Raw genomic sequence first — 15,449 nt, 5'->3', positions numbered from 1 at the left:
CAGACCATGTCTTTACAACTTATCCATACTATACACATTCTAATGGTGAGTAGAAAACTCTGGCTACACTGTTGTCCTGATGGCCTACGACTATGAGGTGGTGATTTGACTTGGTAGTATGGGCAATTTCGTGTGGCGTGTGGATATGCCCCACTGTGGTAGCTTAGCAGGTAATGTGCCGCACTTCTTGAAGCAACACTATACAGTAGTAACCTGGACCTCTGATCACACGTGAAACATGAGCTGGGCTGCCATCGAGATCCATTTTTAGGATAGAGTTTTTGCCTGTTTTTCCACATGGCCACATCCATGTTCATCACAAGGCTGCTGATACCATGGCACCACTAACGTGCCATGAAGTCAGCAATAATTCCAGAATTAGTGAGCTGTAAACCTGCCGTCATGTTTGCAGGAAGGTACTCCACACACGCATGCTGAGACATTGAGTGGTTCGCATTGTAGATAACTGCAGTAAAATGGGCTCCACATTCCGCTCTGCATGCTCGATTCAGTTATCTGACTGATTCATGGAAATGTTTATCCTGTTGCCACAGCTATAAGCCAGTACATACTTACAGCGCCATGAAAATGAGTATTCTCAATAAGACTGATTTGGGCGAGTTGGTTCATAGCAATAGGAAGGCACAGCGCAGCTTAGACAATGGACGAAGAACGCACACCACTCGTGAGCGCTGCCTTTCCAATACCTAGCCTTTCTCAGCCTCTCCAATAACTGAAGCAGGGCACTAGTCACTCCCATCCATATTTTTTTTCTTCATGTAGAGAAATAGCAGCGTGCAATTTGCTAGGCTTCGTGTTTTTACGTGGGTCCATGTTGTCAACGAGCGAGTTTGTTAAACCGAAAAAAACACATGGATGAAGGAAGACAAACAATGCCCATCCCATTTGTCTTGCTCCGTCCACGTGTTGTTTGCTTTGCTCTTAAGATGAAGCTTAACCTACTTGCCCTATTGCAGGGTTCGTAGCAGTCCTTGAAACCCTTGAAAACCCTGGAATTTTCAAAAAGCATTTTCAAGGCCTTGAAATCCCTTAAATTTTTTTATGTCCTTAAATGTCCTTGAATTTTGTCAATACAGTTTTGTTGAGCCAATTTTCAGCAGTTGCTTTTTGCATAGTTCTGTGAGAATAATCTAGCACATATTACATTTGTCGAATTCGCTGTGACATTGATTTAAAATTTGAAAGTATTTAAAAATAATGAATAGACATATTCTACCACGTGTAACCTGCCTTAAAGATGGTTTCACTGCACTACGGGGCTGCTGTGCAGTGAAACCAGCTTGTCAGTGGAAATGCGTACCAGCACGAAGCCACACTTCTGCACTTCAGTCATTTTTTTTATTAGCGTCTCATATTGCTTAAGTATGAGAGATTTTAAAACTTAAGGTATTCTTCCACATATAATTTGCATCCTACTACTATTCAAATCCTGCTACTATTCAAATTAACTTCAAAATTATTCGACACTAATTGCCATTCGCTTTGGGCCTAGAGAGCTGTATTCGCACGAGCCTACTTTTAATCAGAGGGTTAACGAGGTTTTATTTTATGGCAACCCCGCCACGGTGGTCTAGTGGTTATGGCGCTCGGCTGCTGACCCGAAGGTCGCGGGATCGAATCCCGGCTGCGGCGGCTGCATTTTCGATGGAGGCGAAAATGGTTGAGGCCCGTGTACTTAGATTTAGGTGCACATTAAAGAACCCCAGGAGGTCGAAATTTCCGGAGCCCTCCACTACGGCGTCTCTCATAATCATAGCGTGGTTTTGGGACGTTAAACCCCAGATATTATTATATTATTATTATTATTATTTTATGGCAGTGGGGAGGGAAGGGTGCCTGACCCCTTTGTAAATGTGTGTGCATATATATACTCATCAGGTGAACCTGTTCATGGCCTAGTTGGTACTTGCTATGTGACATAATTGCCCCTAAAATGACACAAAGTAAGTTGCAAATGCTGCCCGTGTTGTCATGTTTGTGTTTCTTCCCTGCATTTTTGTGTTATATTAGCGGCAATTATGTCATCTATATATTCATATAAGTTTAAAAAATTCTAAGGCTGGCAGTGCACATTTTGTGTGTGTGTGTGTGGGGGGGGGGGTATACATGCACGCATGCTCATGCAATACTTCCATATTGTGAGGTGAAGTTAAGCTAACTAGCAGAAGAATACTGAAATGTGCTGAAAACAGTGTAATGCCATAAAACCTGCAGTGAACGAAATATGAGCAAAGAAAGGAACTGCGAAAACTGCTTTAGTTAGCTATTAATTGTGAAAAAGTGCTTGCTTTGGCTTGTGTGCAATGAAAGATGTGTTTCATGCTGTAAAAGCTGGTGTTTCCTTTTTCTGCGATCTCAACAAGTGTTATTTGAAGTCCTTGAAAATTATTCATTAGGTGCTTGAAAGTCCTTAAGAACCCTTGAATTTTTTTCTTCAATGTTGCTATGAACCCTGTATTGTCTGTTCCAAGAAACTTGTTAACTTTGTAAATTTCCCTATCTTCTTCATTGCTATATGAGGCACTGTTTCTTGAAACCAGCTTTGCTTGGTGCTCCCCATTGTAGGAGACATACTGAGAATCATCACAGAAGCTAGTGAAACCGGGAAAACTATAAAAAATGCTACAGTCACTTAACTGTTGAAGGTTCATTATGGCCTAGCACATTGAGATGCAGCACTGTCAATCTGGAACGCACATCTGGTGTCTGACCAAACACTTGTTCCACATTGGCCGTGGCTGAAGCTAGGGTCTACTCGACACATTCAATGGTTAGCGATGACAATGCAGTGACTACGAGCAGCACTTCGAGCAGCATTTGTGATAAAATGCGACACGATCAGTCAGCACACTTTCCGTATATTCCAGTTGACTATAATATTAGTGTACATTTTTTTTCAGCAGCTGTTTCACCATGTATTTATATAGAGCTGTTGGAGAATGGTACATTTTTGTGGAAGCTGTGCGGGTATCCAGTGGATCAGTGGAGTAGTGGATTGCTGGTGAAAGCAAGTCATGTGGCAAAAATGTGCTGACAACAGGAAGCACACAGGAAAGAGGCTAGATTAGAAATTTGTAGGCTGAAACATTAGGGATAGACAAACAGTACACTTGACATTCAAAGCTAATAGCAATTTGGTCGAATAATTTCTGATTGAATAGCTCAAAGGGTATTTATCACATATTATTTAAAAAATTAGCATTTTTATCATGACATAACCAACATGCACACTGTATTTAAGAACTTTAACTGCGCTTGTGCAAATATCACTTCTTTTTGTTCAAAGGGAAGTGGAAACCTATTCGAATAGTTGGAGCATTTGGATACTAGTAGTAGGCGCAAGTTATAAGCAGTAAAATGCGTTAAGTTTTAAAATTTGTGTTTCTTAGCTCGTATAAGTTCATATAACACAACTTAAAAAAAATTCATCAGGGTGAAGGATTCGCGGAATTAGATTTTCTTTCTGAAAGGCAGTTTCACGGCATAGCGGTCTCACATTGCAGTGAAACCACCTTCTCAGAGGGTTACATGCCGTAAGGTACACATGTTCGTTCATTTCGTACTTCGAAATTTGGGAAACTTTAAATTCGTGTCAGGTTGAATTCGAATACTGTAATTTTCATTAGAATATTCGAAACATTTGAGGATTCGCCCAGGCCTATAGAACGTAGCTAAAAAAATATACATTTACAGCATTGTGGATGCCTTTTCAAATGTCATCCCATTTTTGTGCTGTTCTGTCCTGTTTCAGGGAGGCATTTACCAACTAGTGCATTATTCTTGTGAACAAGGATAAGGAAGCAGGCATCGTGTGTTGCTTTCCTACCTTTGCTCACTTTACTTTGCTTTAAGTGCCGGCAGACCAAACAGAAAAATTTGTGACAGGCGATGTACAGTCAAGAGCAAAAATTGAGGGACCAATTGGGGCTGCAAAGAATTTTTTTTCTTTGCAGCTTGAGTATTTGGCTGAAATCGAAGGGTGCAGGAGAAGTTTGCATATCTGAACGATGCAATGTATTAAAGCAATCCTGCACTGTGAAACTTAGCTAGACATATTTAATTTTTCTCTGATATTATGGTCCCCCAGCTTTTGCTTGTGTCTGTAGATGTAGCAAAGTGCCATCACATGGTGCTCACAGCCCCACATTCTTCAATGGCAGCTGCTACATTCATTGCTCTACATTTTTCATTGCTCACCAAGTTTCATTCATCTGTGCACTTTAGGGTTTTAATGGTTGTGTTGCATCTGCTGTAAGTATCTGGTACACTTAGTCTTGCACAATGCTAGGCTTTGAAAACACTTGAAGAATTCTTGCAGACGTATGTCAATCTGAGAAAGTGATACATCACTGCTGACCTCCAACACAGAGCCGGTAAAATGCAACACAAGAAACAAAAATAAAGAATTCGTGGCTAAAATGTGCAAACAAGTAGCTATCTATTGAAATAAGATATATGGAAAGCAACATTATATTCATGGATGATTGCTTCACAGCTCAAATTAAGGGCTCTTTCTGCTTATTTATTGAGGAGGTGTCTGCAATATAAGAAAACCTTCTCTGCTTTCAGGTTTCAAGACGAAAATTGAAGCCTGCTCCTCGGCGGGAAACATCGGTACACGACAGGCTGATGGCAGACATACGGCAACCACAGATGCTTCGACCAGTCAGGAAAAGGGGCAGTGCCAGCAGTTCTGGTGAGTGGTATGATCGTCACGATCACTTCTAGTGCCTCTTATTTTCAGGAAAATCCAGCTCTTCCACTCAAGCTTTTCTCCACCTACGTATATTTTTGTGGACGTACTGCCAACATAAAATGACCTGCAGTTGTATAAATGGTGCGAATGCCCCGACTTCAATATTATTGAAGATTTTAGTGTGACGTGACACTGCTGTATAGCCATTTGGTAGACATACTGTGGACCAACTGTATGGCATAAGAGTGAATCCTGCTGATGCAACAGCATAGCTGGGCATAAAAAAGCAAAAATGCACTTTAAGGAAGTTTGTCTGTTTGCTTTCACTTTTTGTAGATAAGTAGTACATTTGTCCTAAATTATTTCTTTTCCTGCGAAAAACGAACTGTTATTTGGTTCTTGTGGATATTTCAAATTTCGAATAAAGGTAAATATGTGCAAGGATATTGCATTCAGACGTGTTGTCCTTAAGACTACCAGTTTTAACAACACCATAAGTGACTCATTAATAGAGCTAGAGGTAAGCATTTTGTCCCTGCAACTTATAGTACACTTGATATCTTTATTTATTCGCATTTACCAATTCCATTTAAATTCAGCTATATATGTATATCTCTTTTTTTCGACAGAGAGTTTAAAGGGGTCTCAGCAGACTGAATGACAAACACTTGGTAATGGAAACATTGAGAATGGATAGTGCTTCTGTGACTTTCAATAGTTGTTGTGGACTTCACTTTGATTGAAGTGAACCCGAGTAGTGGACTGCGGCTTGTGACGTAAGCGCAACTCCTAATGCTTGCCGATTTCTTCAGCGACTGACAATTGGACATTGCCTGCAAATGTTTCTGCTCACCATGGGCACACACCATCATAGAGTATTAAACTTGTGTTAGTAGCCTTTACTCTATTAAACATGTGATGGAGCACCTTCATCTCGATGTCCTGCATATTGAAATCTAATCACACATATGTTGAACTGATGTGACGGTGACGTACCACATACTGCATGGACCACTTTTTAAGATGCCTATACGATTAACTGCTTTCGCCTAGGAAGGCTCGTGTGGCAACTGAAGCTTCTTATCATTGTTCCTTGTTTCATGTTTTTCAGCCTGGCCCTTTTTGCGCTTTTTTGAAAATGGTACTAGAAAAAATTGTGCTTTTGTTTTTTACTTTGCTATATAGTGTATGGCTTTGCCTTCTAAGTGTAGACCTTAGTTTCTTTAATTCTAGGCGTGGACGAATATTCGAGCGCTTCGAATATTCAAAGGAGTATTGCAGTACTAAAATTCGCTTCAACAGGAATTTTAATTATTCGAAATTTCGCAGTGTTCGAAATGAACGAGTAAACATATATTTGACAGCACGTAACTCCCCTGTAAAGGTGGTTTCACTGTAATGTAGTGGTGATGTGCCGTGAAACTATTTATACAGGAGAAATTCGCGCTGCCGCGAAGCCACTCTTCAGGGTTAAATGTACATATTGCCTTCACCTCGATTAATTATTTTTTAAGTTTAAGAGCTTGTTATATGGGCTTATATGTGCAAAGTATAGTAAACTGTAAAACGTAACTTATTTTACCGCTCATAACTTGCACCCGACTGCTATTTAAATCCTGCTACTATTTAACTTCGCACATGCCTAGTTCCAATTCTTAAAAATATTGTGCAGGTTAGTTGGGTCATGACCAAAATGCTCATTTTTCTTTATAATATGTGATATATACTATTTGAACTATTCGATTGTAAATTATTCAACCAAATCGCTATTCGCTTCGAATTCGCTTTGAATCTCAAGTTTACTATTCGCCCATTCCTATAAGTTAATTCCAAACTAACCATCACTTATATCATCTGATAATGTGGCCACTTTAGCATGTCTTAAAAGTGGGTATTCTGGAAGCCATTGGGAGTGATGGGAGCATTGGAATCTTACAGTCTTCTAATTGAATGGAACATAAATATTCAAGAACTGTGGACTTGGAATGTTCTATAGAATACCACATATTCTTCATTATTTGAAAATATTATAATAAGCATGGAGAAGAAAAGACTATAAAAAGCTGATTTATTTTAGTATACACATTGATACTAATTTGTTCAACTAAGCAACTTGCATATGTGCAAGAAATGGAGGGTCAGCACGTTTCCTACTTGGCATTACATAAGGCAAAGTGCTGGATTATACATAGATAAGGGCCTTTGTTTCTGCAGTGCAGCAGTATTCATAGTAATACCATATATTTGATCATGTAATTATGCTATCAAAGCGACCAAGTATACAATACCTCAAACTGAATGCTTTGCTATAATGGTATTCAGTTTATACTTGAAATTTTAATGACCAAAAAAAGGGAGGGGCTACTGGGCTTGACCTCTCTCAGAAGTTTTCATCTCTCAGAAGCAGGCGTGTGCTTGTGAGGTTGTGAAGAGGTTAGAAGCAGGGCCCCTTTTCTTTTTGTGTAACAGATGTTAACAGGGTTTGCGTTGTGTTTGTATTGTCCTTGTGCTCCTGAGCTTGAGCTTGTGGTTTTACTCACGGCTGTGGTGGCCGTATATCAACAGAGGTCAAATGCAATGTTGCTTGTGTTACCGTTTCTAGGGTGTACGACGAAGAATACCATCTCGTCAATATTTAATCAGGAGCACTCTACTATAGCATGCCTCGTAATCAGATCATGGTTTTGGTACAGAGAAACTCTAGAATTTAATTCTTGGAAGGGCTGTATCATCCACTGGTATGGGCTCGGAAATGAAGTGGGGTGCTTGACAGAACTTAAAAAATGGGGATTTCTGGGTACATTGTATCTCTCTCAAATTTAGTAACACTGGACACAATGAAACATAATGAAATATAAAACAGAACATAACGTAACCAGTGCTTTCTTAGTGACAGGAGGCCACCACCTCTGAAGTACTTCCAAGTGTGCGCTAAATACTCCTTGCAATTTATTTCAAGTAGTTCCAGGTGCATTTAGCTTGATAGAGAAAAATACCCCAATCTGTGGCTGAATCTCTTTCTCCACAGTGGACAAGTGTCTAAACTTCTGTGACACTTCGTTTTCTTCAAGGCACTGCACTCACTCAGTGTTAACTACTTGAGTTTCGATGCTCGTGGAATGTGCATGCTAAAAAAAAAATAAACAAAAGGAAGGCCATGCAAAGTACAAATGCAATATACCACTATGCCTGAGCTGTTTATGCTCACTCTTGGGCAGCACTGTGAAATCACAGCATGTAATTGGTAGTATCCCACTGTCAGAGCAACCCAGTTGAACAATGGGACAAGTAGATCCTTTTCTTGTGTGTGCAAGATGACTCTAAGCTTTAAAGTGTATACATATTTAAAAATATATATATCGGGAATGTACATACATCACACTAAAGACAAGATTATGTGACTGTTTGACTGAACACAGCGTGTCATTCAGTATTCGCTTTTGCCTGAAATTCAGAGGAATTTTAAAACATAGTAATGGAAACAACTATTGACATTACTAATATTGCACTGCTGTAGATTTCACTCCTGGGGATGAAGCTGCAGTCCTTACATAACGCAGAATAATGAGACTACCAATAAAAAGTAAAGGAGGGAACTTGTCGTTAGTCCACTCTGCACATTCTACATGTACTTTCATGTATTTGCATTGTCTCCTACACATGCACTCAGTTTTTTCAAACTGTAAATGTTTGCATATAATGGTATACTTTAAGATGTGGTTGTTTGGGAAGGAAGCATGGCTGGGCCATCTATTGCCAACAATCCTGTCTGTAACTGTCACAGTAGCTTCGAAAATTTTGCCCCCATCAACAAAGAAAATTTTATAATTTCAGTCAGGAGCCTGGATTTACAATGTATGCACAATTCTGTGACATGAAACTCTCAATACTTAAAATATTGCTACACGGTGGTGAATGACTTATAACTTGTGCAGGGGTTGGAGTACGGAGTGCTACATGTTGTGTGGAATATATATGAATGCTGCAAAAATGGTCGAAACTAAGCATTCTGGTTGGATATGTGCAATGACATCAGAAAGCACCTATGCATGCTGTAGCTCCTCTCCATCCCTATGCACTTTTATTAAAACTGGCATGCAATTCACATGGGCATGTTGAACAATTTCCACGGTACTCAACAATAAACAGACATGGAGAGAAGTGCCACGTGTACAAACAAAAATGTGACCAGCAGTAATTAAATTCGAGCCAATTACCTCGTGTAATGCATACCCATCTTGGATATATTTTCCCTGGCTTGCTCAGGCAAGCAAAACATATACGGGTGTTTCATATTACTAGAACTAAGGAATTTTAAAAAGTCGTTAACCGCAACTGAATGAAACCAACGACATATGGTTTGCCGTCGTGTGGCAGTCATTAAGGCATTTTTACATTGCACTTAATTAGTAGGGGTGTGCGAATATTCGAAATTTCGAATATTTTTCTAATAGTGTTTGCTATTCGATTCGATTCGCACTGGAGTTTTATTATTCGAACTATTCGAACTTCCCAAAGACAAATACAGTCGACGTCCGATTAAAAGTGACCCTTTCAGATTTTCAATATGCTTCACCTCATTGCACTATCGTATTGCGGCAAAGCTGCCTTTCAAGCTCCGTTACGGTCGAACTTAGCCAAGAGAAGACACAGTCAACGTCCGATTGGAAGTGGTCCCTAGATTTTCAATATGCTTCACCTCATCACACCCCCATATTGCGGCAAAGCTACCTTTCAAGCAGGGCTACGGTCGCAAATGTATTAACTCAAGAAAACACTGGTTCCAACATGGAGATAAAAGATGTGGCAGAGGTGGGGGCTCAATTAATGCTGTTTTGGACCTAAAATTTGCGCAGGAAGTCCACAAAATCGGACGCCGAAGCTTTTTAGCATCCAAAATTTCAGATGTTCTATAACAACGTCTACGAGGCAGATTTGGAACTCCAGACTTGAAGGTAGCAGACCCTTGTCCCCTACATCAGTTGGGCTTCCACAGAAGTTGAAAGAGGAGGAGAGGCTGAGGAAATGGCATCTTTGCCTATCACGTGTAAAGTGTTGTCGGCAACACTTTGGCTGCACCAAATCATGTACAGGGGTGGTCAAAAGTTCCCAGGCCGCAACGCCCGGCCGCGGAGCAGTAGCTCGCTTCTATCGGGGCACTGCCATCGCAATCACGCCTTGGTGCACGCTGGTGTCCAGAGTGTGCGGGGAGGGGTGTATCCCTCTCTCTTTGTTGCTCTCCTTGATAAGGCTCTGACCATGTTCGTATGCAGCGAATTGGCCTGCACAGACGGCTGATAGAGCCGCCGCAGTGCCAATGGAAAATTAAACGCACGATATTGTTTTCCAGGTAAGCCCAAAATCATGGTAATGTATATAGCGTGGCCACAATCATGGTGCATCAGTTTCCCGGAAGGCTGCCGCCTCGCTACACGCTGCACAGCAGTAAGACGTCGAAGAGCGGACAGTGAGGGAACATGAAGCACCAAGTTTATACGTCGCTTTCGTATCAAGGAAAGCAAGAAAGGGAGAGGGATGCAACCCCCTTGCCCCCCCCCCGTCCACGCACACGCTCGACGCCAGCATGCGCCAAGGCATGATTGCGATGACAGCGCCCTGATAGCAGCGAGCTGCTGCTCTGCGGCCGGGCGTTGCAGCCTGGGAACTTTTGACCACCCCTGTACATAAATACAATTCAGCCTCTACATTGCCTCATTCTTGATAAGTCAACTATGAAACACCACCCCGCCAGCACTTCGTCAACCTAGCGAAAAGAAACACTTTTATGTTGCTATCGCATAAGAATATGCTTAGGAATCCTCTCCAACTTTTTTTTCTGAAATTTCACTTCGAACTATTAGAAAAATATTCGAGAAATATACGATTCAATTCGCACTCACACTTCAATATTCGAATTCGCTTCGCACCCAAAATTTTGCTATTCGCACAGCTCTAACGATTATTCCTCCATTAGGGGCCAGGAGCAAAGTTTCACTCCTTGGTCGAGTCAGGAAGAAAACAAGCTTTGCAATGGATGCAGAAATGAAAATTAAACGATGTCGTGCTTCACAACAGCCTGCCCAAACAACGGCCTGAGTAAACAGTTCTTGGAATGCAACATATCAGGAGTCCTTGTCCGTCATGTCATCAAAAATTTGCAAGGCCATAACCCTGCACTTTAAACAATGACTGGACAGGTCAGACTGAGTGAATGTAAGGGGCAAGCTTGGTGCCCGCCAAATTCGATTTGATTCGCGCTCACACTTCAATATTCGAATTCGCTTCGCACCCAAAATTTTGCTATTCGCACAGCTCTATTAATTAGTTATTAAGTAAGACTAATTATGCAAAAAATAATGTTAATTTTATAGCCAAGAGCATTACGTTACGTCAGCAAGGGCATTCCAGAATGACGAGGACTGCCACCTTCTCGGTTTTAAACCGACCCGGCTGGTTTTTTAGACAGTGGGCTGGCTGCCGGTTCGCACCTAAGACCAGCCCGGCCATCATTGGCCACTTTTTTGGCCATTGTATCGCTATTATTATTATTACTTTTTTTTTTCACTTTATAAGCATGAATTCAGCAACTTCGAAGATTCTAAGTAGTTTTCGTCACACACCAATACTCTCACTCAATTTTCTACCAATTTCTATCTTGTGACCATAAAAACTCGAAGTAAGATCCCTCCAGTTGTACCGATCATTTAACTAGAGTGAAAAATCGCCATCAGTGGTTACGTGCTTGCATCATGAACGCTTGCTGAAAACCTTGACTACTTGCTGAAAACCTTGACCATTTGAGAAAAACACCTATTTTCATTATTTATTTTTAGTAAAATCACGTACTTCACCAAAATTTTGGGGGGAGGGAACCCGCCGGGCCCCTAGCGCCCCCCCCCCCCTCTGGCTACAGGCCTGTCATAATCATATCGTGGTTTTGGAACATAGTACCCCAGCAATTATTATGAGCATGCAATATTATTAATTCAGATTACACTGTCCAGCAGTACTGTAATATGACAGTCTCAAGGTTATTCAAGCCTTCCTCCAAGCCCACCTGGCTTTGCTATGTATGTCAATAAAGGATAATTCATTTGACATTTGCTTTTTTTGTCCCGTGCTTTATTCACTGCAAAATTAGCTTCTGTTCTAGTCGTATTTGGGTTCTGCTCATTTTTCTTTTACAGGCAGAATAGTTGATGAGTTACCATAGATTTTCATGCACATTTTCTAGTCAAAATGATTTTTATTGCCAGCTCTGTCACATACTAGCTAGTTCTCTTGAGTACAGGTGCAATTTTGTATCTGTTACTCCTTGTTCACAAGGAGAAGTTTTCAGGTTCGATAATACATTTTTTTAGCTTTACTTGCAGAAAGATCCTTTGCATCTTGCATTACATGCAAATCCTACCACTTTGAACGAGAATAAGCTTGCAGGCAGGAAACTGAGTCTACACATTGAAGAATAACTTTATGACATAGCTTTAGTTGGGGGGTCGTATTAAGGTACTGAGCTCGTGTTTTTATTTCAGGTGTATCATGAACGTAGGACAGGGATTCAGTTTTCAAAGCAATGTAACTGTTAATCTTTTTCTTTCACTTCTAGATGCAAAATGGCCCGAAGCCAGCAAGTGCAAATTGAAAGTGTTCAAATGAATTATCCTGAACAGAGCGCACAACTTCGGCATGCTAACCATCCTCACGAACACAAAATTTTGCAAAGTCTTCCAAGTAAAATTTAGCTGTGATAAACACTGGACTCTTCCTCTTTCTCTGTGTTTCTTCTCTTTATTTCTTCTATAATTACTGACACGCACTACAAACACTACTTTGAGGAGTGTGGGGTAGATATCTGTCCTAGTTCTTGTGTTTAATGATTGAGGGCAACAAATTTCTGTTTCGTTTTGTAGCATTCTAAAGTTTTAGCCTACTATTAAGTGAAAGACACCACTATTGTCATAGCTTATAAGGTGCTCCATCACCAGTGTTTCAAACCCAACTTATTGAGTTTTATCAGCTATCTTTTGTGCAGCAAATCTTGTGTACGAACCAATCAAACTGCCCAACTTTATTGAAATATCTAGCCAAAGGTTTACCACTTTCTTTGAATAGGCCTTCACAGTCATTGAAATAATGCACCGGGGATATATAATTTGATGATGACCCTCCTTAGCACCACTGTGCTGTTCGAATTTGCTTTGACTAGGGCAGCTGCTGCTTCGTGAAATGTTTTACACAGTTCTTGTAGACCTTTATTATTCAGCATTATGAAAAGATGCAAGTGTCTTTAATTATAGCTTTGATGCTGTAGGGAGAATTAGTGTTGCCGATCAATGCCCCATTATGGCAGTGTCACTGTCATTCATCATGTTTAAGGACAAAAGTGTTTGCTTGAAAGTTTAACTGCGGCCAGTTTTGTTTCATTTGAATGAAATGTATGTTAGTACCTGAAAAGTTTTGTCTCTTTTGCTCAAAATATATTACTTTCATTCCGAAACAACTTCTTGGGAGGACCACCAGCTACAGTCAGCATTTTTTTTCATGAGTACTTTGTACAGACAGTAATTTGTATAACAGTTAATGTTACATGACTTTACCGAATTAGGATTAATATGTGGCATCTGGCAAAGTAATAAAGTCAACACTGATAAAATTACGATTGTAGCGCTATGTTCGCATGGCCCACCTGCGCATGCGGGCTCGTATTGCTGCAATGGATGGATAGTATTGGCCGCGAGATCGACCTATAGGTGGCAGCAGCGTCGCCGCGTTAGTGTGGAGAGGCGGTCGGAGGCGCGTATACAAATGCACACAGCGGCGCTTCGTTGTGAGCGGTTTGAGCCGATTTTCGGCGAATAAAATGCGTTGATTGCTGCTCCGGTAATATATACACTCCTCACTGTTGAATTGATGCACGAAGATCATCCAACGTTTCTATTACTAGTGAGAGAGGAGAGAAGCGCAATCTGTAGATAAAAGGGATGCTCGCCCTGGATGACACTCAGCGCTTACGCACTATATATATATTGTTGTTTTCTCTGTACGTGTTTAGCTTGTGTTCTGTGTACTACGCACTGCTGTAGCACGACTGAACCACTTAAGTGTTTACTTCTTGTTCATTTGTATACCAGCCCATATTCCTGTGCAATGAGTTCAATAGCACTGTTCACGTGAATACGCATACGCAGGTAAGAGGTTAGCACAGAGCTTTCATCGATTGATTACGTGCGCGATAGTGATGCAACAAAGGTCCGGTTATTTTGTGAATTAAGTGTTTTTTTTCAAAATAATAATGTCCGCTGCCTTCCATCAATTTATAACAACTCCACACAAACGCCCAAGATAATGTGAAAAAAGAAGATGAGGTTTTGCTTGCGTGAAATTATACGACATAAATATAAGGCACGCCGTCGGGCTAAGAACACGGGTGGTCCTGCATAAATTTCGCCCCAAGTTCAAATTGCACGCGGCAACACCGTTTTGCCACTGCCCTGTCATTCCATTGTCTGTTTTCTTGAGGGACAGTTTGAGTACCGAAGTCTCAGACTTCACTCGATAGAAATATTTCGCTGTAGCGGAACCACGACCGTAAAATTAAAGGACATCTTAAGCGCAACTAAAGCTCATCATGAACTACAGTGCCACAGTTATACACCTAACAACAACGCGAAAGTGCATGCGCCTCGTTTTTGTTTACCACGGAGTCGCTAAAACGCTGCATTCACACACAATTTAATGCTCCTCATGTTTGGGACTATGCCAAGCGCACTTTACGATGTACTTGAACCAGAAAGCGGCATCAGCACTGAAATGATTCTGGCGAACGAAGGGTACGACACCAATACACAGCCCTCTCGAAAGTCGCACTCACTGATCTTATTACAATGCGCATGCAGCCGAGCAAGCCTATTTGCTTCTGTACACAATGTTAGGTATATGTACGAGCAGTTAAAGTCGCGCTAACATAACAGAACAAACCGCCCTTTGAGAATGTGCAGGACGTACGCGCACATGCAAACACGACGTGGCTAGCAGACGACCCAGGGAACAATCCACACTAGGCGCGCTTCAGCCAGCAGCCGCCAGGCGGCGACTCCACTTGATCTCGCGGCCAATAGGTCTACTTTACATTGGGCCAAGGTTTAATGCTTCTTATTGGAACGTATGCAAAACTGAAGACCAGACAAGGGAATTTGACTCATGCAGAACCAATTAGTCAATTCTTGGACGTTGCATTGGGAGTGGGATGAGCTACGCCGAGGCACCAGGTGCACGCCGCGGCAACTGCCTTTTGCACAAGCGCGTCTGCCGTCTTGTACTCGCCGGCATTTAAGGTCCATTCGTTTCACCTGCACTTCGTGAACCGGTTCACGGTGGTGCTGCACTCTGGCATTCGTTTCACGAGTTCAACATGGCGGCGTCGGCACCGCGGTATTCGTTTCAAAAAAGTGCAGCCGTCGTGCAAGACCAGTTCACGAATTCCCTGCACTTACTCGTGAGGTAGTGCCGAGTCCGTGCAGCACAAGATGGCTGTAACCGCAGCAGACGACGCAGCCGACTGCATTCGTGGCTATTTTAACGGCGCCCAAGGAATACTTCAGTGAATGTTTTCCGGTAGTTTGAAATGCCAGGCAGCGTAAGCGGCGGCCACTTTTACGAATCACAACCTGCACAATTCGCGAGACAGCCGACCGTAGCAGAGGGCTTGCACGACATCTGCACTCTCGTATTC

The 15,449-nt window shown here is 41.6% G+C and overlaps 1 protein-coding gene across 1 annotated transcript in view; it reads left to right on the top strand.

The window, feature by feature from the left end:
- The window catches only part of LOC119376496 (protein spire homolog 1), a 202,430-nt gene that overhangs the window by 124,770 nt on the left and 62,211 nt on the right, over window positions 1–15,449 (top strand). The window contains exon 8 of the mRNA XM_037646304.2: window positions 4,591–4,717. Coding sequence (XP_037502232.1) covers window positions 4,591–4,717 — 127 coding nt within the window. The remainder of the gene's footprint in view (window positions 1–4,590; window positions 4,718–15,449) is intronic.

This window comes from Rhipicephalus sanguineus, chromosome 1 (genome assembly GCF_013339695.2).
Source record: "Rhipicephalus sanguineus isolate Rsan-2018 chromosome 1, BIME_Rsan_1.4, whole genome shotgun sequence".
NCBI lineage: Eukaryota > Metazoa > Arthropoda > Arachnida > Ixodida > Ixodidae > Rhipicephalus > Rhipicephalus sanguineus.
Note: the sequence above shows the minus strand (reverse complement) of the source record. Positions and strands in the feature narration are given on the sequence as shown.